Raw genomic sequence first — 24,487 nt, forward strand, 5'->3', positions numbered from 1 at the left:
GTGGGGGGCGGGCGCGCGGGCGGCGGCCGGGGCTATGGCCGAGGGCGGCGGGGGCGCGCGGAGGAGGGCGCCGGCGCTGCTCGAGGCGGCCCGCGCGCGCTACGAGAGCCTGCACATCTCGGACGACGTGTTCGGCGAGTCGGGCCCGGACAGCGGCGGGAACCCCTTCTACAGCACGTCGGCCGCCTCGCACTCCTCCTCGGCCGCCTCCTCGGACGACGAACGCGAGCGCCCCGGCCCCCCGCCGCCGCCGCCCGGTGCTCCCGACGCGCAGGAAGCCGAGGAGGACGAGGCTGGCGCGGGCTGGAGCGCCACGCTGCGGGACCGCCCGCCCCCGCGCTTCGAGGACACCGGCGGTAAGGCGCGGCCCGCAGGGGCGGGGGCGGCCCGGGGAGGCGGGAGTGCCGGGCCGGGAGGACACCAGACGCTCCGTGGGCCGGGGGCAGCTGTGCGATTCTGGACCCTAAGGGGGCCGCGGCGGCGGGGATTTAAAGTGCTCTGACTGCGTGGGGGGCTCCGACTTCCCCGTGGGTGGAGAGGAGGAGGCGGAGGCCGGCGCCGGCACCCTGCGGTTGGCAAGGACGTGGAGGGTGGTGGGGAGTGTCTTCCCTCTCTGGCTGGGTGTGGCCAAGCCAGTCACACCTGTGGGGTCGCACCTTAGGGGTGCGTTTGAGTTAGTCTAGGTAAAGGGCTTCAGAAACGCTGATACAGCTTGGGTGTGTGTTTTGGGGGGGGGGGGGGTGGTGGTGGTGGTGGTAAATCAGTTTGTATCGATGGCCCCATGGCAAGCCTTACTCAGGTGCCAGGGCTGGGACAAGTAGCAGTGAGAACCTCGGGAGAGGTCCTCCGGGGTGTCTTCACTGGCGTGTGTTTTCTCCAGTTAATCCGAGAAACTTTCTCTGTCCGTGCCTTTCAGGATCTCTTGCCAAGAGCAGGGAAAAGTGAAATGACAAGTTCCCCCCCCCCCCCCCCCCCCAAGGTGTCTGCTCTTATGCCGGAAGGCACTTTTGTGTGTGTGTGTTCCGCTTACCGCTATGGTCATGGTCAAGCTCCTGATGTCTGGAGGTCGCTCGTGCTGGCAGCTGTGGCTGCCCGAGGTCCCCTTTTACTGCGCCCCTTCCTGGGAGTTGGTTTTACAACGTCTCTACGTACCCTGCAGAAGCTCTGTGGCCTCTGTCCCCCGAGAGAGGTGGAGACCAGCCGGTTCCACCTGCCCCTGATGCTTTTGTTCCTTGCATCCTTCTGGGGCAGGCCCTCGTTTGTGCCCACCGTTTTCACGGGTGGAAGAGTGTGCAACCGGTGTTGTTGAGGACCAGGGAGTGGCGTACTGGGCATGATGCGGCTTTTCCCGTGGCTCTCCCTGATCGTTGTTCAACCAGCCAGGAATACAGCAGGTAGGAGGGCAGGCCCAGGGGACCCCCCCCCCAACCCCTGGCTGGTGCCCTCACTTGGATCTGGGCATAGTGCTGCAGGCTGCTGGTAGGCTGGTGGGGTTGGCCGGACTCTGTCAGCAGGGAGTGGTCTGCACACCTCCAGCAGACAAGCTGCAGTGTAGACAGGCTGCAGTGTGGACGCGCTGAGCTCCAGCTGGGCTTTGCAGGGTCCAAGTGAACTGTGCAGTGTTTTGGAACGGAACGTGTTCTCGTTTAGGCTTCGGTTAAGAGTTTGGGAATTTTCAAAGTCCCGTCCCTCTGCATAATCCTTTGAAACCCCCTACGTTTTCCAGAATGTCAGAAGGGCTTCCTGTCCCAGACAGCAGTTGTCCATTAAATTAGCTCTTTAAGAATTGTGTGTACCTGGAGCTCTGGTTTAGCAGACTTTATGCTGTGAGTGCCGTGATCCAGGTTTCGATCTCGGAACATGAGCTACATGTCTGCTCGTTTCCCTGCATCTCCAGGAAAAACAGGGGAATTGTGTTAGGTGAAGCCTGGTTATGAATAAGATTCGTGACTGTGTTGGTGTGAGAAGGGTGAACACACCTAAGTAAATTTTAAAGCAGTATTATGTTTCTTGGTAACCCATACTTGGGAGAAATTCTGCATCAGAGCAATTTAATCTAGCCACTGCAGCACCGACGCGGTCCTCAAGTACTTGATCGTGTGTCATTTGGCATTAGGTTCAAATTCTGCTTCCTTCGGATGGTCACTGAAGTCCCACCTGGACCTGAGAATCACAGTCCTGCACTTTAATCAAAGACATTAGCGGTTGGTTATTTGATGGTTTTTAGACCCAGGTTTGTTTTTCTGTTTTGTGCGGAAGCTTGCTTTTCAAACCCAGCCCTAATTAAGAATTTGCTTTTCTCCTGGAAACCGTCTTTCCCTGAGGGAAATTTGGGGTGGTGGCAGAGGGAGGGGTGAGGTTGATGGTTTATTAAGCGTGAGTTCAGATTCCCTGAAACAATGGAACATGATTTATGGGGGCTGAAAATAGATGCTGGGCAGAGAAAACCCTTGTGCCTAGTGGCGGGGAGAGAGGCGGACTTGTTTATTAAGAGGCTCAGAGCTGCACCCTGGCCACTCTGAGAGCAAAGAGGTTCAGGCTCTGAGGTTTATCAAAGTATAGAATCTAACCCCACTTTCAAGGAATGCAGCTTGGGTCTCTCTTCCCTCTTTGTTCCCTGGATTGTTAACAGATCTCACTGGGCTGGTAGAGTGGGATGGGGAGGCACCCCGGAGGGGTGGCATTTGGTCTGGAATCGGTCCTCACAGGAGAAAAAACTCGTAGCAGAAATGGCTGTTGCTGCTAGAATCAGATGAGGAAAGCAAAGGATTCTAGACTCGGGGAACAGGCTTCCTGCCTGCCTTCTGCTGTAAAAGCATATGCATGTGTATGTGTGTAAATAGGCACATATGTAAATGTGCGTGTTTGTGTCTTATACGTACTTGTGTATTGCTTGTGCTGGTTTGGGCTGGTTAGGGTTTTTTGTTTGTTTGTTTATTTTGATTAGAAAGAGATTACAGCTGCTGTCTAGGGGCCCTCTGATGACTGAGAATCCCTGTGCCTGAGAGTGGTGTAGACACTGGGCACCACTGTGCTTTGATCTGCATTTGGAGTGCACACAGTAGGGAGCACGTGATGCCCAGCTGGGAGGAGGAAGGGAAAAGAGGCAGAAACATTTCTGTGCCTAAGGTTGAGATTCCTCTAGCTGCTCTCCAGGGTATTCTAGTCTTCCTAGGCTCTTTCTTCTGGTGTCCCCCTTTTATTTAGCTTCCTGGGTCAGAAGCCCAGCCAGCGATTATGGGCGGAAGGGTCCTCTCTGTCACCTCCCTTCTCTCCCCTCTCCCAGGCTCTGGTCGTGCCTGGAGCTGTGGGTCCCCTTGAGATGATTTAAATACAAAGACCATGCTTGCTGGGCTGGCTGACAGGCTCTTAACCCCTGTGTGAATGGAGGGTCAGCTTGGGAGCTGAAAATGCTTCTCGGGAGCTCAGGGCCCAGAACCTTCTCCAGGAGAACACTTGCAGCTGTCTCCCTACAACAACCCCCTCAAGCTGTCAGCCTCGCCTGCCGCCTGCCCGCTGTGCAGATCACCGACACAGCCTGCCAGCTCACTCTCTGGAAACAGCGTGAAATTCAGGCCCGGCTGCTTCCTGGGCTTCTGCTCTTTTGGTTTCTTATTCTGAGCAGTCTTGTGATCAGTCCTCTCCGAGGAGGCAGAACAGGCAGATATTCACGGATGCTGGGGGGGGGGGGCGTGTGTTCGGCTTTGTCGGTCCTTTGTCGTGGCTGGCTGGCATCTGAGCTGTTTGCTCTTCCTATTAGAGGTTGGACTTCATAGGACTGTTTTTCCCACGTACCATGTCAGCACCCCTCTGGAATCATTCAGCGGGGAGGTGTGACCTTGAGAAGCAGGAGGGGAGCACAGGGCTTTGAAAATTAACATTGTTAGATGTTTGCGCTCAGGGTTTCGTTGTGGGCTTCTTTGGCTGAAAGCCTTTTTGACCTAACAAGTAAGGAGAGAAACAGCTTGCGCTTAAAACCGGAACGAACCCGAGACTCTCAGGATGGATTTGTGAGCTAAGGTACCCCCCCCCCCCCGCACCCATCAGCAGTGTCAAGTTTGAGCAGACGCTCCCACCTTTAGCTCTGTCGCGCGTCCCGTGGCTCCAGGAGGAACTCCGAGGCTGGGTGAGCTACAGGGTAGATCTCGTGCGGTGCCACATAATAATGGAGCATGTGCTGCCACCAGCCGCCACGCAGGATTCGGAGAAGGGAGCTTCCTGGAGAAGAGGTTTTGTTCAGGTGGTGGGGGTGACGCGGCTCACCAGCCGCGATCCCCAGGTGCAGCGCCGTCTTCCACCGTTGTGCCACATCTTTGCGAGGACTCTGCCACAGAAGGGATCGCTTCCACTTGACACAGAAACATGGACAGGACTTCTCGGTCGGGGTCTGGGCTGAGAGATTACCTAGGCAGACTGGATCCTTCAGGGAAGGTCATGCCTTTTTTTTTTTTTTTTTTCAATTTTTTTAAGTTTTTGAAACATGTATTTATTTTTGACAGAGAGAGAGTGCAGGCAGGGGAGTGGCAGAGAGGGAGGGAGACACAGAATCCGAAGCGGGCTCCAGGCCCCGTGCTGTCAGCACAGAGCCCGACGCGGGGCTCGAACCCATGAACTGTGAGATCATGACCCCGGCCGAACGCTTAACCAGCTGAGCAACCCAGGCACCCCAGGGAAGGGGGTGCCTTTGTATTGGTTTCCTTTACAGCAACTGAAACCTTTTGCAGTCAGAAATATTTATTTTCATATTTTTACGTGGAATTACCTTTAACTGTTTTCGGGGGGGGGGCGCTATGAAGCTCTGTGTGGTTCCATGAATGTATGGGTTTGTGTAACCTATCCCACAATCAGACAGGAGACAGAAAAATCTAGAATTTTATCTTTTTATTTAATCCCTGCTACACCGCAGCCATTGTGATGAGAGTTTAGAGTTCTTCTGCAGGTAGCGGGGCTTTGAATACATTGGCGACTGGGGGGTTGTGTGAGGTCTGGTACATAGTTTTAAAATCTAAAACTCACCTTTATTTATTTTTTAAAAATTTTTTAACATTTATTTATTTTTGAGACAGAGAGAGACAGAGCATGAACGGGGGAGGAGCAGAGAGAGAGGGAGACACAGACTCCGAAACAGGCTCCAGGCTCTGAGCTGTCAGCACAGAGCCCGACGCGGGGCTCGAACTCACGGACCGCGAGATCGTGACCTGAGCCGAAGTCGGACGCTCAACCGACTGAGCCACCCAGGCGCCCCAAACTCACCTTTATTTTTAAAAACTGTGATTGTATAATTTTTTTTTTCTTATTAACAAGTACATATGTATATTTTAGGGGGGAAAATGATAGAAATTTTAAGAAATCCCATAACCTCTCATTACCCTAGATAATCATAGTTAACATATTGAGTGTACCCTTTGTTTACCTTAGATTACATCTTGTTGGGTGATCTGCTTTTTAATTCTAATTAATATATTGTAAATGGCTTCCATTTAAATTTAAAAATGTCATTTTAATGAATCCATAGTATGACACAGTTCCCTTTGGGTGGGCATTGAATTCAGTGCCCCCTCCCTCTTACATTTATTATGCTATGATAAATATTCCGGAAGTTTAGGTTCGTGTGCGCATCCTTAGCACATTCCTTAGCATAAAATGACCAGACCAGAATTGAATTAAGGACACATTGTAAGGTTTTTGATATCTGTTGCGAAACAGCTTTCCAGAAATGCACCTACATACATTCCCGCCGGCGGTATACCCGGAAGTCTGTTAGAAAACCTGGCTGATAGGGCAACGTCCCTGTGTGTGATTCCTGCCAGTAGGGCGCTCTTAGAGGACTGTTCATTGAATAAAGCTTTTGGAGGCATAATACACATTCAGCGCATGAGTCATAGTGCACAGCACAGTGTGTGTGACTGACTGCTCCCCAGATGAAGATCAGGAACGTTCCCAGCACCCCAGAGATTCCCTCCTGCTCCTTCCCAGTCACCAGCCCCCTGTCTCCAGGGGTGACCGTTATTCTGACTTCCGTTCCCTCACCATAGATGAATTTTGCCTGTTACTTTGGTCCGGTTGTTTAGTTCGTCAGTAGATCTGTGAGATCCATTCTTCTTGCAGATAGCAGTCTTTTATTTCATATGGCCTGTAGGATTCCATCATTTGACTACTACGGTCTTTTACCTTGTTTCTAGTTTGGGGCTTCTGTAGGTACGGCTGCTACAGAGCTTCTTGTGTTTTGGGTTGTTTTTTTTGTTTTTTTACTTCATTTATTTTGAGAGCGAGAGAGACAAGGCACATGAGTGGGGAAGGGTCAGAGAGGGAGAGAGAGAGAGAAAGAGAGAGAGAATCCAAAGCAGGCTCCGTGCTGTCAGCGCAGAGCCTGACTCGGGGCTTGATCTCACGACCACGAGATCATGACCTGAGCTGAAATCAAGAGTCGGATGCCCAACAGTCCAGGCGCCCCGAGGTGTTCTTGTGTTTTTGATGGACTTACACGTCATTGCCCTTGGGCACGTGTACCCTGGAGTAGGTTTCCTGGTCAGAGATTAGATGCGTGTCTCAGCCTCCGCACTACTGACCTTACGGGCTGGGTAACTGAGTGAGGGGGGCCTGTCTTGTGAATCGCCAGATGTTTAACAGCATCTCCGACCCCTACCCGCTGAATGTCCAGGGGCGCCCTTTCCTCTAGTTACGACAACCGAGCATTTCTCCCGGCGTTGCCACACGGCCCCTGGGGACCAAACTCACCTGCCGTGGGGAGCCACTGCTTTCTTAGGCACCGTCAAACACTTCTCCGGTCCGCGCGCCCACCCACGGCGTACGAGACGTGGCGTGTATTAATTCCGCGAGCAGATTGGACGCGGCTGGGCTAAAATGATAAAGAAGGCATGTCGCCTGGGGTCCAGCAGGAGAGACAAAGTGAAGAAAAGGTGGAAGAGTCTCTGGCAACCACTGCGATCCGGGTAAACGTGGATATGGGATTCTGGAGGCGCGCCCCTGAGCCAGCTGGGCCGGGGGAGAACAGTACCTCTGGCGGACGCGGCCCCTGAGCTGCATCTTGAAGAACAAATGAAGTTCAGTCAGGTGACGAGGAAGGAGCAGGGCACCCCAGACGAGGGAGTAACTGGGGCAAAGGCCAGGAGGGGAGAGAAGCCATTTTGCCCATGGGCAGTCCCACTCTTTCCCTAAACTGAGCGTCCTTCCTTGAGGCCGTCTTAGTGACAACGCCTTGAAACTTGACGGTGTGTAATTGTCACCGTTGCCATCAACGGTAGCTGGAATCTGAACCCAGTTGTGGATGTGGATTCACCTAGCAGATGCTGGATCCCCTGGGGAGGGGAATTTGGCGGGTCTGGGGAGAAAGGAGAACCTAGAGAGGGTTGAATCTGTGGAGAAGCACTGAGGCCTTTCCTTAAGGAAGGAAGAGGGAAAATGACAACTAAAGGTAAACTGGTAAAAACCTTTACTGGCCAGAGGAGGCCCGGTATTACCTTGGGGTTGAGGATGCGTTATCCTGTAATATCAAGATGATGTTCTGCCTTTCTCCTTTTTGTGAGTTTCAGGAAGAATGATTACAAAACTATGAACCTCTGGCCATGTTTAGGTGTATATTTAATAAACCACTCTAGTAAAAAATTTAGAAGCACGAATCTTCACACTTTAACTGGGACAACATCACCCCTTGCCCGGATGTTGGAAACTGAAACTGCATCTGCTTGGATTTCCAGCTTCCAGGCTTGTTGGCACCTCCCCCCACCCCCCACACCAATCCTGTTCCCATTTCCCTGGTAGAAGGAGAGTGATCTTTTACCAAGATTTAAACACCTCTGCTTAAACACTCAAACCACTTAAAACACTTAAAACATTTAAACCTTTGAGTGGCTTCCAACTCAGGCCAAAGGGAATCCTGGAGTCCTTCGCAAGGCCTCCAGCGCCCATAGGTGTTCTGCAGCCTTCCTTTTTAGTGACCCTTCTTGTCACCTGTCCGGCCACCCGCACTCTCTAGCCACAAAGTCTTTCCATCTCAGCACCTTTGTGCCCGTGGGACCCATGCCAGGAAGGTGCTTCGTGGCGGCCCTTGCTTGCTAGTTCCGTCTTGGTTCAAATGTCACTGTCGCCAAGCATCTAAAATCACTGCCTTCCCTCTGTCCTTCTTAGCAGCCACATAAGCTAAATCATTTTCCATGTGGGCTGAGACCTGGGACGTCGTGGTCACAGAACGTGGTAAGCGCTGAACAAAAATTCAGTGTTTGTTGAATAAAGGAGTGAAGAAAAGAACAGATGGACACAACTAGGTATTTTTTTTAAGTTTATTTATTTTGCGAGAGAGAGAGTGGGGGAGGGGCAGAGAGAGAATCCCAACCAGGCTCCCAAGCTGTCAGCACAGGGCCGGACATGGGACTCGAACTCACGACCTGTGAGATCATGACCTGAGCGGAAACCCATAGTCAGATGCCTAACTGACTGAGCCACCCAGGCACCCCGGAACTAGATTTTTTTTTTTTAAATGGGGACAGGAATCTGCACCATGGAAATGTCTACAAGGACATATTCCACATCCAAAATAGTGGAAGAGAGGTTGGGGCAGCTCTCGAGGGAATGAATTCTTTACTAGGAAGGCGCTAAATCAAGTCTGGGATGTATTTTACAGGGCTTTCCCTCCTGCATGGAAAACCGATCTTGCCTCGGAGGGAAGTTGCCTCTCCAACCCTTGGGCTTTTGCAGTGTGCCCTCTTCCCAAGAGACAGAGACCCCCAAGACAGGAGTCTAGAACTTTGCAGGGAACCTTGCTTCTTGTACCCCTGTATTTGTTTATCAGGTGCTTGTATATCATGTACCATGTGCCAGATCGTGTTCTAAGCTCTCTCTAATGTGTGTAATCCTCAAAGCAATCTTGCAAGGTGTTATCCCTATTTTTTTTTAAATTTTTTTTTTAACGTTTATTTATTTTTGAGACAGAGAGAGACAGAGCATGAACAGGGGAGGGTCAAGAGAGGGAGACACAGAATCCGAAACAGGCTCCAGGCTCTGAGCAGTCAGCACAGAGCCCGACGCGGGGCTTGAACTCACGGACCGCGAGATCATGACCTGAGCCGAAGTCGGACGCTTAACCCAGGCGCCCCTGTTATCCCTATTTTTAACATAGGGAACCGAGTCACGGGGAGGTTAAGTGATCTAGGGTAGACTGGTTCCTTTGATTAGGGGACAAGGATGCATCCTGCTTAGAGCATGGGAGTATGGAACACAGGATATGCTGGTCAGATCAACTTAATTAACGGTAAGTCCCTTGCAAGGGGCTCTTGAATTGAAGACCAGTGTCCTTTTCTAAATTTATTTCACCTGTTCCCTCTCTTCGTGGGCAGTGGCTGTACCTAATTTCCCAGCACCCCTTGCAAGGAGATGGGGCCACTGCCTGGGTTCAGGGTGGTGGAAAATGAGCCAAAGTGTGGACCCCACTCTCAGGCCTGGCCATGTGGAGGCTCCTTTGAGCCATGTGTCAGAGATGTTGGGGGCCAGCAGATGAAAGGATCTTGTATCTAAATCACCATTGGGCATCCGATTTCGGCTCAGGTCATGATCTTGCAGTTGGTGAGTTCGAGCCCTGCGTTGGTCTCTGTGCTGACAGCTCGGAGCCTGGAGCCTCGTCACATTCTCTCCCTCTCCCTCTCCCTCTCCCTCTCCCTCTCCCTCTCCCTCTCCCCCTCCCCCTCCCTCTCCCCCTCCCCCTCCCCCCTTCACCCGTTTGCACTCCATCTCTCTCAAAAATAAACAAATATTAAAAAAAAAAAAATAAATCACCATTTGGGGAAAAGCCACTCACACATCAATCCTGTTTGCCATGGACTAAATTTCAGTGGGCAAGAGATGAACTTCTTTCCTGTTTGATTCATCGTACATTTGTTGGGGGATGGGGGGTTGTTAGAACAGGCAGCTTAACAGGCACAGACATTAAAGAGGATTGATGGGGGAAAGCAGATTCAAGGCAGTGGGGGCCACATGCTGAATCGCTGTGTGAGGAGGACGCATGAGGGGAATGATGGAAAATAACCTGGAGAATAAAAATGAATTCTTTGGGGGCGCCTGGGTGGCTCAGCTGATCGAGCGTCTGACTCTTCGTTTTGGCTCAGGTCATGATCTCACGGTTTGTGAGTTCAAGCCCCACCTCGGGCTCTGTGCTGCCAGCGCGGAGCCTGCTTGGGATTCTCTCTCTCTCCCTCTCTCTGCCCCTCCCCTGCTCACACACAGGCTCTCAAAATAAATAAAAATGTAAAACAAAAATGAATTCTTGGAATGCTGTCCGTGAAATCCTCGCGGTAACTCTGGAAGCGGACAGGTAAGATGATGGTGGTAAGCCACGTGCATGGGGGTGTTCTAGATGCAGTTGCTGAATTGCACACCAATGGTTTGAAGCTGTGGATGGTTTGAAAGGGGCTTGATGGTCCGTTTGTGGCTGGAGGGGACCCGGGGCGGAAGGCCTGGGTTCTGCCGAGCATTCGCCCTGTGATTTTGGGCAGGTGGCCCCGTGGAGTCTGGCGTCTATGCAGGGAGCTCCTTCCCCTAGTTGTGAGAATCAGTAAAGACATGTGTGGAAGCCCAGGGCTGGTGCTTTGTCACAGGCAACTTTACCTCGATTCCTTTAAACTCCTTTTGTCTCGCGAGGCCCAAATGCACAGGATGGATGTTGGGCCACTTAGGAGATTTTCAAAACTCTTTAGCAGCCAGGAACTGTAGAAGGGACAAACCCAGGGTACGTACATGCACCAGTGGAAATCAGGCGGCTGTCTTTTTTTTTTTTTTTTTTTTTTGAATTTTTATTTTTGAGAGAGAGACAGAATGCAAGCAGGGGAGAGGGGCAGAGAGAGAGGGAGACACAGAATCCGAAGCAGGCTCCAGGCTCTGAGCTGTCAGCACAGAGCCCGATGTGGGGCTTGAACTCATGAACCGTGAGATCATGACCTGAGCCGAAGTCGGCCGCTCAACCGACTGGGCCACACAGGCGCCCCAGGCGGCTGTCTTTGAACTGGAGGAGGAGGGCCCCGGAGCCCACCCTCCCCGGCAGTTGGGAGGGGGGGTGGGGGTGTACCGCGTAAAGATTGTGAGGTCCTGTGAGCGAGTAAACGTTCGCTTCAGAATTCGCGTAACAAACAGTCTACACCTCCTTCCTCATTTGAAACTTGTTTTCCTCGGGTCCCAGCATTCAAGAAAAATAAACGTGTTCCCTTTGGTTTGCCCTTAATTACTAGTATTTCAGCAGAATGTCCGATGTGTTTTCTTGGGCTGGCTGGGAAACTGGACCCCAGTTTACGGCATCCTCGGGGACATGCTTGCAGAATTCCAGCGGAATCCTGGAACAGAACCTAATTGGAAAGCGCAGACAACTGTAGTGAGCAGCTTTTCGTCAAGATTGAAAGAGGCGCGTGTTATGCAAATATTAGCAAGAGCAAATTCCCGCTGTCGAGAATTTATAGGCTCGTTATCTTCAAGAAGGCCGGCAGATAAGAAGTAGGTTCTGGAAAAGATACAGGTAAATTCAGGGAGATGGCAAATGACACCAGAGAAACTGGAAGGGCGAGAGGGCATAGCCCAGACCTCTGAAGCCGGCACGTGGGATACTTTGGTGGGGAGGAATGAAGGTCTGTCTTTGGTTCTGCTTCTCAGAGGGCTCCGGAGACTTCCATCTGTAAGCACAGGAGCCCAGTGCGGGGCTCGATTCCCCCAACCGTGAGATCATGACCTGAGCGGAGATCAAGGGTCGGATGCTTAACCAACTAAGCCCCCCAAGCCCCCCCAGGAGGTGCTTTATTTTTAAACATTTTAAGTTTATTTCATTTTGAGAGAGACAGAGAGGGAGAGAGAGAATCCCAATCAGGCTGTGTGCTGCCATCACAGAGGCTGACATGGGGCTCGAACTCACAAAACGGTGAGCTCCTGACCTGAGCCAAGGTCAAGAGTCTGATGCCCAACCAGGCGCCCAGGGGGTGTCACTTTAGAAGCAGAGTGGGGACAGGCACCCGAGCGTGTGTCTGTCTCCACAGCCCTGGCACACGCTTGGGTGCCTGTCCCCACTCTGCCTCTAAAGTGGCAGCTCCTGGGGGTGCTTGGGTGGCTTAGTCAGTTAAGCATTCGACTCTTGATTTCAGCTCAGGTCATGATCTCACAGTTGGGGGATTGAGCGTTGCACTGGGCTCCAGTGCTGACAGCAGGGAACCTGCTTGGGGTTTTCTCTCTCCCTCTCTCTGCCCTTCTCCGGCTCATGCTTGCTTGCTCACGTGCGCATTCTCTCTCCCTCTCTCAATTAAATAAACTTAAAAATAAAGTGACGCCTTCTTGAGGGCGGCTGCTGCTCAAATCTCTGCTCCCTAACAGCTCCAGGTGTCCCCCGTCAGAGACCATCCAGAGCTCAGCACGTCGGGAGTCCGGCTCTGGGTGGGTGTGGGGGTGAATGTGCCCAAGTCCTGCCCCTGCAGCCCCTGGTCTGATTCACATTCCATTGTGTTACGTAGCGCGACGTCCGCGACCGAGTATCTCACCTGGCACCTTGCTACGGGGAAGGCACCTGAGGGCTGTGGGGTTGGCAACAAGAGTATCTTTTTCCTTGGTGGTGCTGGGCCTGCGAAGGTATCCAGTTTTTATAAGGCATGGCTAAACTTTGATCACGTGGCTCTATTTTTATCAAATGCATTTGTTTGCTATGGTCTTAGAGGTTTTTCACCGTTCATTTAGTGACGAAGTACATTTTATTGATTTTCTGGTGTTGAGCGCTCTTTATTTTCCTGGAGTAAATCCAAGTTGGTCTCAGTATATATCCCTTCGATAGATGGCTGACTTCTGTTATTTGGTTATACTAGTTCAGTTTCTGTAACTAATCTATCATAAGCCAGATTCGTTAATAGTTTTCCTTCTCCTTCCTCTCAGGTTTGGGAATTAAAATTAGACTCAGCTTCACAAAATGCATCGGCTTATTATTTTTTAATTGCCTGTTGCCATTTAACAGTAGAATGACAGGGTATGCAGCTGCAAACCTGTCTGGTCTTGGTACTTATTTTCTGAATTTTCCACTTTTTAAAAAAAATTTTTCTTTTAATATTTATTGATTTCTGAGAGACAGAGAGAGACAGAGCACAAGCAGGGGAGGGGCAGAGACAGGGAGACACAGAATCCGAAGCAGGCTCCAGGCTGAGCTGTCAGCAGACAGCCCGACGTGGGGCTCCAACTCACAAACCATGAGATCATGACCTGAGCTGAAGTCGGACACTTAACCGACTGAGCCACCCAGGCACCCCTGAATTTTCCACTTCTTGAATCATTCTGATGATTTTGTTGTCCTAGAAAATGATCATTTCTTCTAGGTTATCAAATTTGTTAACATAAAATGCCATGAAGCTTAATGATTCTTTTATTTGCTTTTATATCGTGCGTTTGCTTTTATATCTGTTCCAATCCTCATTTCGCCTGTTTTGCACACATTTGTCTGTCTCTCCTCGAAACCCCTGTCTCTCCTTCTCTTTCCCCACCTTCCCTATCCCCTCATCTTCCGTCTCTCATCCTTAATATGGCATATGTGAGATCTTTTATTATTTTGTTTGTCTTTTTACAGAACCAGCTTTGAGTTTATTTGTCCCTCATATTTTTTATTAGTTTAAAATTACATCTTTATTACAACCACTTCCTTTCTTTTGATTTATTGAGCTGCCCTTTTCTAATTGGTTTAAATGAGTACAAAGCTTCTTTTATTAAAAAAAAAACAACAACTTTGGAATTGAAAGCATTTGACACGAACATCTCCTTGGAGTATAACTTCTAGTGTCTTCTGTAAATTTTGGTATGAAATATTCTTTCCAATGCTTTCAAGATTTTCTTTAGTACCTTTGATTTCTTCTTTGATCTAAGAGTGGATGTCTTAATTTCTATGTAGTTAAGACTTTTCATTACCTAATTATTTAATTCTGGTTTGATTGGATTGTGACCAAAGAACCGTCCTTTAACTCTCTAATTCAAAAGGCTTGTAAAGGTTTTCTTTGTCGCCGAATAGGCAATTAATCTTTTCATATGTAGCATTCACAGGTATAAGAAAAAAATGTATGTCTTATTACTTGAAGAAGTGATGGTATCTATTTTATTATGTGTGTTTTTGTTTTCTCTGTCTCTAGTAGGTGTTCCCATTTGAAGAGCTAAATTGTTACCATATTCTTGTAGTTTTTAGCCTTTAGCCTGCCATATTGTTTGGTGTATACATAACTATTCCTTTTATATCTTCTCTCCAAACTGTGCTTTTTTTTTTTTTTTTTTTTAATTTTTTTTTTTTTCAACGCTTTTTTATTTATTTTTGGGACAGAGAGAGACAGAGCATGAACGGGGGAGGGGCAGAGAGAGAGGGAGACACAGAATCGGAAACAGGCTCCAGGCTCCGAGCCATCAGCCCAGAGCCTGACGCGGGGCTCGAACTCACGGACCGCGAGATCGTGACCTGGCTGAAGTCGGACGCTTAACCGACTGCGCCACCCAGGCGCCCCCAAACTGTGCTTTTTTAAACATTTATTTATTTTGAGAGAGAGAGGGTAGGGTGGGCACAGAGAGGGAGAGAGAGAATCCCAAGCAGGCTCCACCATCAGCTCGGAGCCCCGCACGGGGCTTGAACTCACAAACCGTGAGATCACGACCGGAGCCGAAACCAAAGAGTCAGACGCCTAACCGACTGAGCCATCCCGACGCGCCCAAACTATGACTTTAATCATGTCACTCTTGACCTTAGCACCTTTAACCTTAGATCCAGCGGGTCTGCTGTTAATTTTGGCATTCCTTCGTTCTCTGCCGATACCGCCTCGCCTGCTACATTCAACACATTTGCCATTTTAAGTGTGTTTCTTGAACAGCACAGATGTATATTTTCAACACAACCCGATAGGCACTTGCATTTAGTTGGAGAAATCCGTCTGCGTACATCGAACGTAATGACAAACAGGCATGAATTTATTCGTTCCATCATATTTTCTTCTGCTTTTCTTGTCTTTCCCCCATTTTTGACATTTTAATCCAGTTCATTCTTCTTCTACTTGATAAATACAGAAGTTCTTTCCCTTTTTTGGCTTCATTGAGATATACTTCACATGCCGTAGGACTCACCCGTTTAATGTGTACGTACAATTTCGGGGCTCACGGGAGCAGGAGACTCTTGATCTCAGGGTTGTAGGTTCAAGCCCCATGTTGGGTGCAGAGATTACTTTAAAATCTTAAAAAAAAACCACGTCACATCATTTAATAGCTTTTATTAAATCACAGTTTGTGCAGCCCTCAGTGCAGTTGTAGGACATTTTCATCACCCCCTGAAGAAATATTTAGCCACCACCTCCAGCCCGAGGCAGCTACTGCTCTCCTACTTTCTGTCTCCATAGATTTGTCTATTCTGGCAATTTCGTATAAATTAAATTCTGCAATATGCCGTCTTTCAATTAGCATATAGCAATTAGGCTGGCTCTTTTCAATTAGCAAATGTTTCCCAGGCTCATCCATGTTGTCACATGTATCAAAATTTCATTCCTTTTTAAGGCTGAATAATGTTCCATTGACTCGATAGATCACATGTTACCTATCCGTCACTTGATGAACATTTGGGTTGTTTTTGCCTTTTGGCTATTATGAATAAACCCAAAACCTTCACATGCAAATTTTTGTGTGGACGTAGCTTTCATTTTTCTTGGACATATATCCACGCGGGGTATTGGTGGGTCCTATGGTCACTCCGTGTTCAACATTTTGAGGATCTACTGAAGTGTTCCTAAAGCAGCTGTTACAGTCCCCCCAGCAATGTACAAAGCTCCCAGTTTCCCCGCATCCCTGCCAACACTTGTTTTTTGTTTTTGTTTTTGGTTTTTTAGACAGTAGTCCTCCACATGGGCCACAAGTGGTGTCTCGTGGTTTTGATTTGCATTTCCCTAATGGTTAGTGATGTTGAGTATCTTTCCATGTACGTATTTGTATATACCGTCTATATATTTGTATATCGGAGAAATGTGTATTCAAGTCCTTCGCCAATTTCTTAGTTGTGTTATTCGCCTTTTGATTATTGAGTTGTGTAAGAATTCTTTATGTAGTCTGGGTATGTGCTCCTGGTTGTTTTTTAAAAAAAAATTTTAATGCTTATTTTTGAGAGAGAGACAGCATGAGTGGGAGAGGAGCAGAGGGAGAGAGAGGGAGACACAAAATCCAAAGCAGGCTCCAGACTCTGAGCTGTCAGCACAGAGCCCGATACGGGGCTAGAACCCATGACCTGTGAGATCATGACCTGAGCTGGAGTCGGATGCTTAACCGACTGAGCCACCCAGGCGACCCTAGGTATGTGGTCCTTGTATGAATAAGTTCAAGATCACTAACATTTACCCTTATGTTTTCTTCTAAGAACCTAATAATTTAGTTCTTACATTTATGTCTTTGATGCATTTTGAGTTATTTTTTCTGTATGGTGTTAGGTGGGGTTCCAATTTCATTCATTTGTGTGTGGATCTTGAGTTATTCAACCACATGTTGAAAGTTCAACCGCTTACTGAAAAAGTACTGTCCTTTCCCCATGTAATTGTGTGGCATCCTGGTCGGAAATCAAGTGACTATAATTTACTTTTCCATTTTAATAATATTTTGTCTCTTTGTCCTTCCCTCTTTCATAATTGAATGTGTATTTCTCTACTCTCATTTGAAAACAACATACTGTTTTCCCACCTCTTCCCCAGAACAAGAGCTAAATTTGAAGAGCTAAATTGTTACCATGTTCTTGTATTTTTAGTCTTTAGCTGCCATATTGTTTGATGTGTATATAGTTATCCCTTTTATATCTTCTCTCCAAACTGTGCTTTTTAAAAAATTTATTTTGGGGGCGTCTGGGGGGCTCAGTTGGTTAAGCATCTGACTTCGGTTCAGGTCACGATCTCACCATTTGTGAGTTTGAGCCCCGCATCAGGCTCTGTGCTGACAGCTCGGAGCCTGGAGCCCGCTTCGGATTCTGTGTCTCCCTCTCTCTCTGCCCCTCCCCAACTCACACTCTGTCTCTCAAAAATAAATAAACATTAAAAACAAAACAAAACAAAACAAATTTATTTTGAGAAAGAGAGAGAGAGAAAGGGTGAGCATGGGCAGAGAGAGAGAGAGAGAGAGGGAGAGAGAGAGAGAATCCCAAGCAGGCTCTACACCAGAAGGAAACCTTTTGTATCAAGAGGCTTCATTTCACTTTTACTATACACAATGCTAAAGATTTATTACTATCCTTTTATTTTACACATGCATGCGCACGCGCGCACACACACACACACACACACACACACACACACACAAAGCACCAAATATAGATTTTGTCCAAATGGCCTAATGTTTGCTTACGACCGAATCCAGTTGAAGGATGAGCTTGTAGGATAAAGATAACAATCTGAAGGTGTTCTTTAAAAAAAAAAAAAACAAAAAACATTTATATTTTATTAAAAATTCTAGGTGTCAGAATTCAAACAGTTGACCATATAGCACAGGAATAATAATTTCCCAGGCTGCTACTGTCTCTCCTGTACCTGTAGTCAGTCTGCTGCACATTTGTGAAATGACATGTCTGCTTTCTGTCGAGCTCAAGGAGGGGCAAGGTGTTTTTGGCTCTCCTGCCCCCGGAGGGACTTCTGTCAGTGTTGTCTGGACCTTCCTTCCTAGTAGCAGCTCTGGAAGGTAAAGACTTCCCTCCTTCTCATCTCCTAGACTCAAGGATTTGGCCAGTCCGTGGGATAATGCCGTTTCATGGACACAATCCCATGAACTAAACCTTGGTTAGTAATACTCACAGGTGTTCTCTGGATATTTTCAGGAATAAGCTTCAGATGTGGCCCTCAGTTACAATTTTTAGTCCTTATTCCTGACTGCAGTTACTACCTCCTGCCGTCCCTTGAGGCAAAGCTAGGAACGTGGCATCGGGACAGTGTGTTTTGCTTCCAAGATAACAAGATCACTTCTTAACTTCCGTGTGCATCTCAGATTTTGGCATACGAACATGGGTTTTGGTGTCCTGCCTGAGGAGGCGATACGTATTGTGCAAGGAACACTTGTACTCTCGTGACACGTCCGTTTTGGTTACCCAGGGTTCTCTGAGCCAGCCAGAAAGGCAGAAACACGCATGAATTCCTCATTACTCCAGCAGCCTGTCGGCCCTCAAAGGCCTTCTGGATATGTTTGCACATCCAGATGTCTGCTGTACAAGATACAGAAAAGAGCACATTAATTCAGGGGGGAAAACTTTTCAGTAACACATTTTCCAAGAGGATCATTGTAACCGGGATTCATAGTTTGGGTAACTCTTGACAATTTTTCATCCTCTGACTACTGAAAGTGGTCGTTAGTCTATCGTAATCATGTCAACATGCATTTGGAGTGTAGCATGAGTTTCCATTGACTTAAAACCACAAGGGATTGTCTTCTTCAAGGGCATTCTTAGAAGGCTTGCTATTTTAAAGTGTAATTAATGAAAACAGAATTTTCTGCAATCCTTTCTTCATACACTATATAGTATTTTTCAGGGCTGGATTGCAAATGATTTATCATGGATGGTGTTATACATGATTGTGGATTTTTTTTTTCTGTTCTCGGATTTTTTACGGTGACAGAGTTGACTTTCTGATGTTAATTTATCTTCACTAGATGAAGAATTCCCAAATAAGACTTTTTCTTGAAATACTTATACCCCAAACTAAATTAAATGACTAGAACATCAAATTCTTCAGGGTATTTGCCTTAGTATGATGAAAGCTAGTACATGAAGTAATTCTACAGAGATTATAATTATGATATATCCCAAACTCTATTATTCTGCCTTGTATCATTACTTAAATTTTATAACTGTCAGTTCTAACTTCTGACATTTTAATTACGATATGTCTTAGTGTGGCTCTCTTTGGGGTTCATCTTTTTTGGGACTGTCTAGGCTTTGTTAACCTGGATGTCTGTTTCCTTCCCAAAGTCAGGGAAGTGTTTAACTATTATTTCTTCTTTTTAAAAAAAAATTTTTTTTAATGTTTTTATTTATTTTTGAAACAGAGAGAGACAGAGCATGAACAGGGGAGGGGCAGAGAGAGAGGGAGACACAGAATCCAAAGCAGGCTCCAGGCTCTGAGCTGTCAGCACAGAGCCCGACGCGGGGCTCGAACCCATGAACCGTGAGATCATGACCTGAGCCGAAGTCGGACGCTCAACCGACTGAGCCACCCAGGCGCCCCTAGCTATTATTTCTTCAAATAAGTTTTCTGCCCCGTTTTTCTCTCTTTTCTTTCTGGAACCCCCATAATGTGAATGCCATTCCATTTGATGCTCTCTCAACCTTTCTTCACTTTTTAAGGTTATTTTTTTCTTTGTGCTGCTCTGTGGGTGAGTTCTGCTGTGTCTTCCGGGTCACCGATCCTTTCTTCTGCTTCATCTAGGCTGCTGTTGAACATTCTAGTGTATTTCTCAGCTGACAGTATTCATTGGTTCCGTGACTTATGTTTGGTAACTTTCTTGTATTTTCTGTGTCCTTATTGAAGTTCTCACTGTGTTCATCCATTCTTCTCCCGAGTTCAGTGAGCATCTTTAGGACCATGACTTTGAACTCAGGCAGATTACTCATCTCAGTGTTATTAAGGTTTTTTTTTTTTTCCCTGAGGTTTTATCTTATTGGTTGTTTGGAACATATTCCTGTTTCCTCATTTCGCCTGGCTTTCTGCATTTGTTTTCATGTATTAGGCAAAACAGCTCCCTGTCCTAGTCTTGAAGGAGTGAGCTTGTGTGGGAGGTGAATCTCGTAGGTCAGCATTGCCCTAGCTCTCCGTTGTCCCTCGAACCTTTGTGATGGCCGAAGCAGTCCAATTTGCACTTGATAGACCTGGCGCTGTTCCAAAGCGGGGCGGATCTCAGTCAGCTCCTACTTTCAGGCTGATCAGAACCTCAGACTGCAGCTTTTAAAGTAAGCAAATATAGACAGCCCCATGGGACTGCAACTGTAAACCCTGCTGGCTTCCAGACTAGGCAGTCTAGAGGTTTACAAAGCAGGAATTTCTCCCTGAGGAGTGGGGGGGTCTGTGCCCCACAGCAGGCACCCCAGCCCTTGGGACCTGAGTAGCAGGTGCAAAAATCGGGACCCCAGACGAACGTATCAGCTCTTTCCTGGGAGGTACTGGCGAGCTATAGCAAGGGCTAGGGAGAGTGCAGAGGTGGTGTCCCCGGGGCCATGTTCCCTGGGAGCACCTTCATAGCCTCTAGGTGCGTGGCAAACCTGAAGTCTGCCTCTCCAGCTGAGGCTCTAAGGACAAGGAAAGAGGCTTTTTTTCACAGGAAGACTGGGGGTGTGTTTCACTTGACTATATGTACAGTGGCCTGGGGTTGGTAGCCTGCCAAGGTTGTTTGTCTGATTGTTTCAGTCTGGTGGGAGTCAGAAATATAAGCAGCCCCCCCCACCCCCACCCCGCCACCATCCCGCCCTGGGCCACTAGAGCCAGGCGATTTTCAAAGCCAGACATTGTGGGGGCTCATTTTGGGCTTGCTCCCCCGGGAGAAGCTCCTGACGTGGATTCCTGCACTGGGGTGGGGTTTGGGGCAAGACCACGTCTCTGCCTCCCCTGCCCACCTCCACATGGCCTTCTCTCCTCTGCTGTGGACGGGCTGTGCAGCTAGTGCTCAGGTCTGTTTCCAAGGGAACTATTTTATACCTGGCTGTAGATTCAGTGCGTGAAGAGGAGGAGGTGAGTTCACGGTCGTCCTGTGCCTCATCTTGGACTGCCTGTAACTGTCAGTTCTAAAGGGAAGAGTGTTCTTTCTAAAGTGATCTGGACAACACACTCTTAATATTTGTCATGTTTGGATTAACTGTCATTCCGTCTCTTAATGTAAGTATTCGAAACCTCTGAATCTTCCTTCTCTGTGTGTAAAGTTATCGGCTCTTCCGATCTTTATTGCCACATTTTACCGTCACCGCAGTAATGACACGTTTATACTTTAACTTCTAGAACTTTAACATGGCACATAAGGTTGTATTTTCAGCCCAAGTTACACCCCCGATGCCAAATGGAACGTGAAAGCGAACACTCAGGTATTAATAACACATCCGAAGTACAGGTGTTGGGCACATCACTGAGGTGGTTACTGCTCAGGCATGGTGGGAATTCACGTGATCAGATGCCGGTGATCACCTGTCAATTCTCGGGTGTCAGAAATGACCCTGAAGTAGGCACCAGCCATTCAACCTTGCCAAGGCCATCGGTTTTCTCTCCGTGAAGTCTTGGTTTGGGTAGATAGATCCTTTCCTTTCTTGTTTTTCTCTGCTAGGATGCTAGGTGCCTACTGCTATATACTCTGAATTCTTTTCTTCAAATGTCTTCTCTTTTCTTGATAGCGGAACATCTTGCTTGAGGAAGCTGTTCTCACGTTCTGTGGGTGCACAGAGCTGTCTTGCCACCGAGGGCTGCCCTCACAGCTTAGTGCATTGTCCTCATTCCATCCTGGGTACGAGTTCATTCTGCCTGAAGGATTGTCTTTTGTTGTTGTTGTTTGTTTTCCCTTCCCCTTTATCCTTCGGCTCAGAAACTTCACTAGCATTTGCCTCTGTGTATTTTTCTTATCGCTTCTGTCCAGAACTGATGCCCTTTACTGCCTTTTCTTCATCTATCCCTTTTCTCTCGCAGGCTCGGGAGGTAGCCCGAGAGTCTCCCTATCTGATCCTTTACGATTTCCATCCCTTGATACTTGTAATCTCTGCTTTATTTCTTGGACCTGATCTTCTGAGTCAGTGATTCAGGAATCGTGTATGACTGCCTTTACCTTGTCTTTGTGTGAAGAGTTTAGTTGGAAATTCATGGTGTTTTTTCTTTCGTTTTAGTTCCAGGAAATTTTTTTTTTTTCCCTGTGTGTGTTGCGCTTGAATCTCTTTGAGTCCTTTTATTATTGTGTAATTAAGACTCAAGTTGCCCATAGCTGTCTCTTGTTCTGTTTCTTCTGAGCCATCTGACTCTTTGCTGTGAGACCTTCGGAAGGGGGCTTATCTTTCTTTGTGCGCTCGTGGGGCTGGGTCTAGTGCAGTATCCGAGGGGGAGAGTGAAAGCCGCCCTCCCTCCCCGTGTCCACAGCTGACACCTGCAGATCCCTCCTGGCGCCCCTGCTCATTTTCTGAGGCTCCAGGGCTGGTCCCTCTAGCTAGGCAGCAAAAGTCTGCTGTCCTTCCTGTCTGGAGCCACAGCATAGGCACCCAGGTGCCTGTGGTTCTCAGTGCTGGAGAGGCAGAGTGGGGACAGATGTGAGGAGGCGGCCATGCTGGGGTCGCTGTCTTCTTTCAAGGAGAAATGTGAAAGCCTTTGTCTCCAGGAAAAGAATAAAGATTTATTAGGCAGCACCCCACTGGAATTATTGTATTTCACACTTAAATAAGTATCGTTGTCCCCATTATACCTGTGAAGCAGACCTGGGAGATGAAGTGGCTGACCCAATAGGTGGTAGCCGTGGACCCAGGAGGTGAACCCGTGGCCCTTTTTCAGCTCCCCGTGTCTCTGAGAGGAGAAGCCAGGGGGCGCCTGGCATTCAGGGGCCGCTTAATGTTAGCTGTTATGTTTTGTGGTACTCGGCCGCCTTCACGATTACAGACCCTGGGTGCTTTGGGGAAAATGCTGGAACGAGGAGTTTCTTTCCTATGGGATTTACGTTCAGGGCTTCCCTTATTTCAGACTTTCTAACAAGGACTTGGTCCGGTAGTTGCGTGGATGAATACAAGAAGCCACCGAGGGCAGAAGTCTCGGTGAAGAACGGTATTCTGGAATGCCACGTTCAGTGACCACGTAAGCAGATGCTTGAAGCTGCCGTTGGCAGGGGGTCACATGTGGTCTGCTCAGGCTGAATATTCCGTAACTGAGACGTGTTAAAACGTCGCTATTGCTATCACAAAGGGCTTTGGCTTTGGTCTTTTAGGACAGCTTGAAATTGTTCTTGCCCTATTTTCCTCACTTTCCACCTGGAGATTAAAAGGCCGGATCCTCAGAGCCAAGAGGAGATGGGCGTGGTTTTTCTGGAGCTGGCTCAGCCAGGCCCCGAGACCTTTGCCTCGCCCGTGCGTCGGCATCTGCCAAATAGCTTAGCAGGCGCCACATCTGAGTGAACCGGGGCGGTTTCTGACGTAATGTTGGGTTAAGTGTGAGAGTATAAAGAATGGACTTTTGAGTCAAAATTCCTGAGTCTCCTTTGAGTCCAGGCAAATCTTCGAATTCTCAGACTTCCCAGCCTCGGCTGAGTCACTTGGCAAAGTAACTTAACCTGAACCTCAGTTTTCTAATCTGTAAAATGGGAGAATAGTAGCCACCTCACTGCCTTGTTGGAAGGGATCACATGTTTGTAAAGCATCAATCATGTCGAACCCTCCATGAGCGTTAGTCCCTTCTCCCTCCTCCCCCCATCTGTCTCTTGGATCTTCTGGGCTTTTCTTAAGGGTGACGAGAAGAGGTGCTGGGCCACGTAAACTGTGTATACAGGGCTTGCTTGGTCAGTGAGCACACCGCAGGCTCACTCCCTTTGAGGTGGTTACTGATGTGTGTATGTGGACGTCGCTGTCTCTCAGAGTCAGTTCTCGGGGAATCTGTTGCTTGTGAGGTTTGGTTATAGAACATGAGTAGGAATGGTTGGCGTTAATCATTTCTTTTTTCCAGAAACTGGAAAAAAGGGGGCAATCTGAGAAATCAAAGGTTTTCGCTGGGCCCCAAAGCACACCCCTCACCCTCCCATCGGCAGTTGCTCCTGGCCCGAGCTGCGGTGGCTGGGCACCTGCTGTTTTACAGCGTGGGCGCCCTGGCCCCCACGCCCCACCCCAGGCCCTCCTACACCGTGCTCCTGTCCAGGTCACCTGTCCTGTCTTGTCTGGGGCCGCCAGGTGTTAGCGCCGTGCCGTGTGGGCGAAGCGAGCACTCTGGACCCGAGGGCTCTGTACCCAGGGGAGCCCTGGCGCCGAGGCGGCATGCCAGTGACTGGCGGCAGCAAATGTGGCTGGAGGCCTGACGCGTCTCGTTTGGGAGACGCCCGGGTCAGAAAGCGAGGAAGTGTGAAACCTGATTGGCGGTTTCTGGAGACGAAAGGGGAGTGAAAATCTCATCCAGTGTTGTTTTCCTCCTGGGTCCGGCAGCCACCTGCACCTTCAGAAGGAAAGTACCTTGTGCTGCAGCCGTGGGCTCACCAATGTGGACACCCCAGGCAGCCCCCCAGCCTGCCTGTGGCGGGGCCCGCTGGCCCTGACTGAGCCCCTCTGGCACTCCTGCTCTGCTCTGCCCTTTGACCTGGCTGTGCCACGGCGATCCGCTCTCCGTGCTTTCTCGGAGCCGCCCCTCAGTGCCCTTTGCTGCTCGCCCTCCTCTCTTGCCCCAGCAGTGGGCGTTTGGTCCTGAGGTCCTCCCTGGGACAGTCAGGAGTCCCCTGTGAGAAGAGCCATCTCAGCGTCAACAGCGGTCACGGAGCACCTCTACGTGCCGAGGACTGT

General features: G+C 48.7%; 1 protein-coding gene across 1 annotated transcript in view; it reads left to right on the forward strand.

The window, feature by feature from the left end:
- The first annotated feature begins 34 nt into the window (after window positions 1–34).
- PGBD5 (piggyBac transposable element derived 5) overlaps window positions 35–24,487 on the forward strand; it is a 105,655-nt gene continuing 81,202 nt past the window's right edge. Inside the window, exon 1 of the mRNA XM_049645051.1 lies at window positions 35–356. Coding sequence (XP_049501008.1) covers window positions 35–356 — 322 coding nt within the window. The remainder of the gene's footprint in view (window positions 357–24,487) is intronic.

This window comes from Panthera uncia, chromosome D2, assembly GCF_023721935.1.
Source record: "Panthera uncia isolate 11264 chromosome D2, Puncia_PCG_1.0, whole genome shotgun sequence".
Classification (NCBI taxonomy): Eukaryota; Metazoa; Chordata; class Mammalia; order Carnivora; family Felidae; genus Panthera; species Panthera uncia.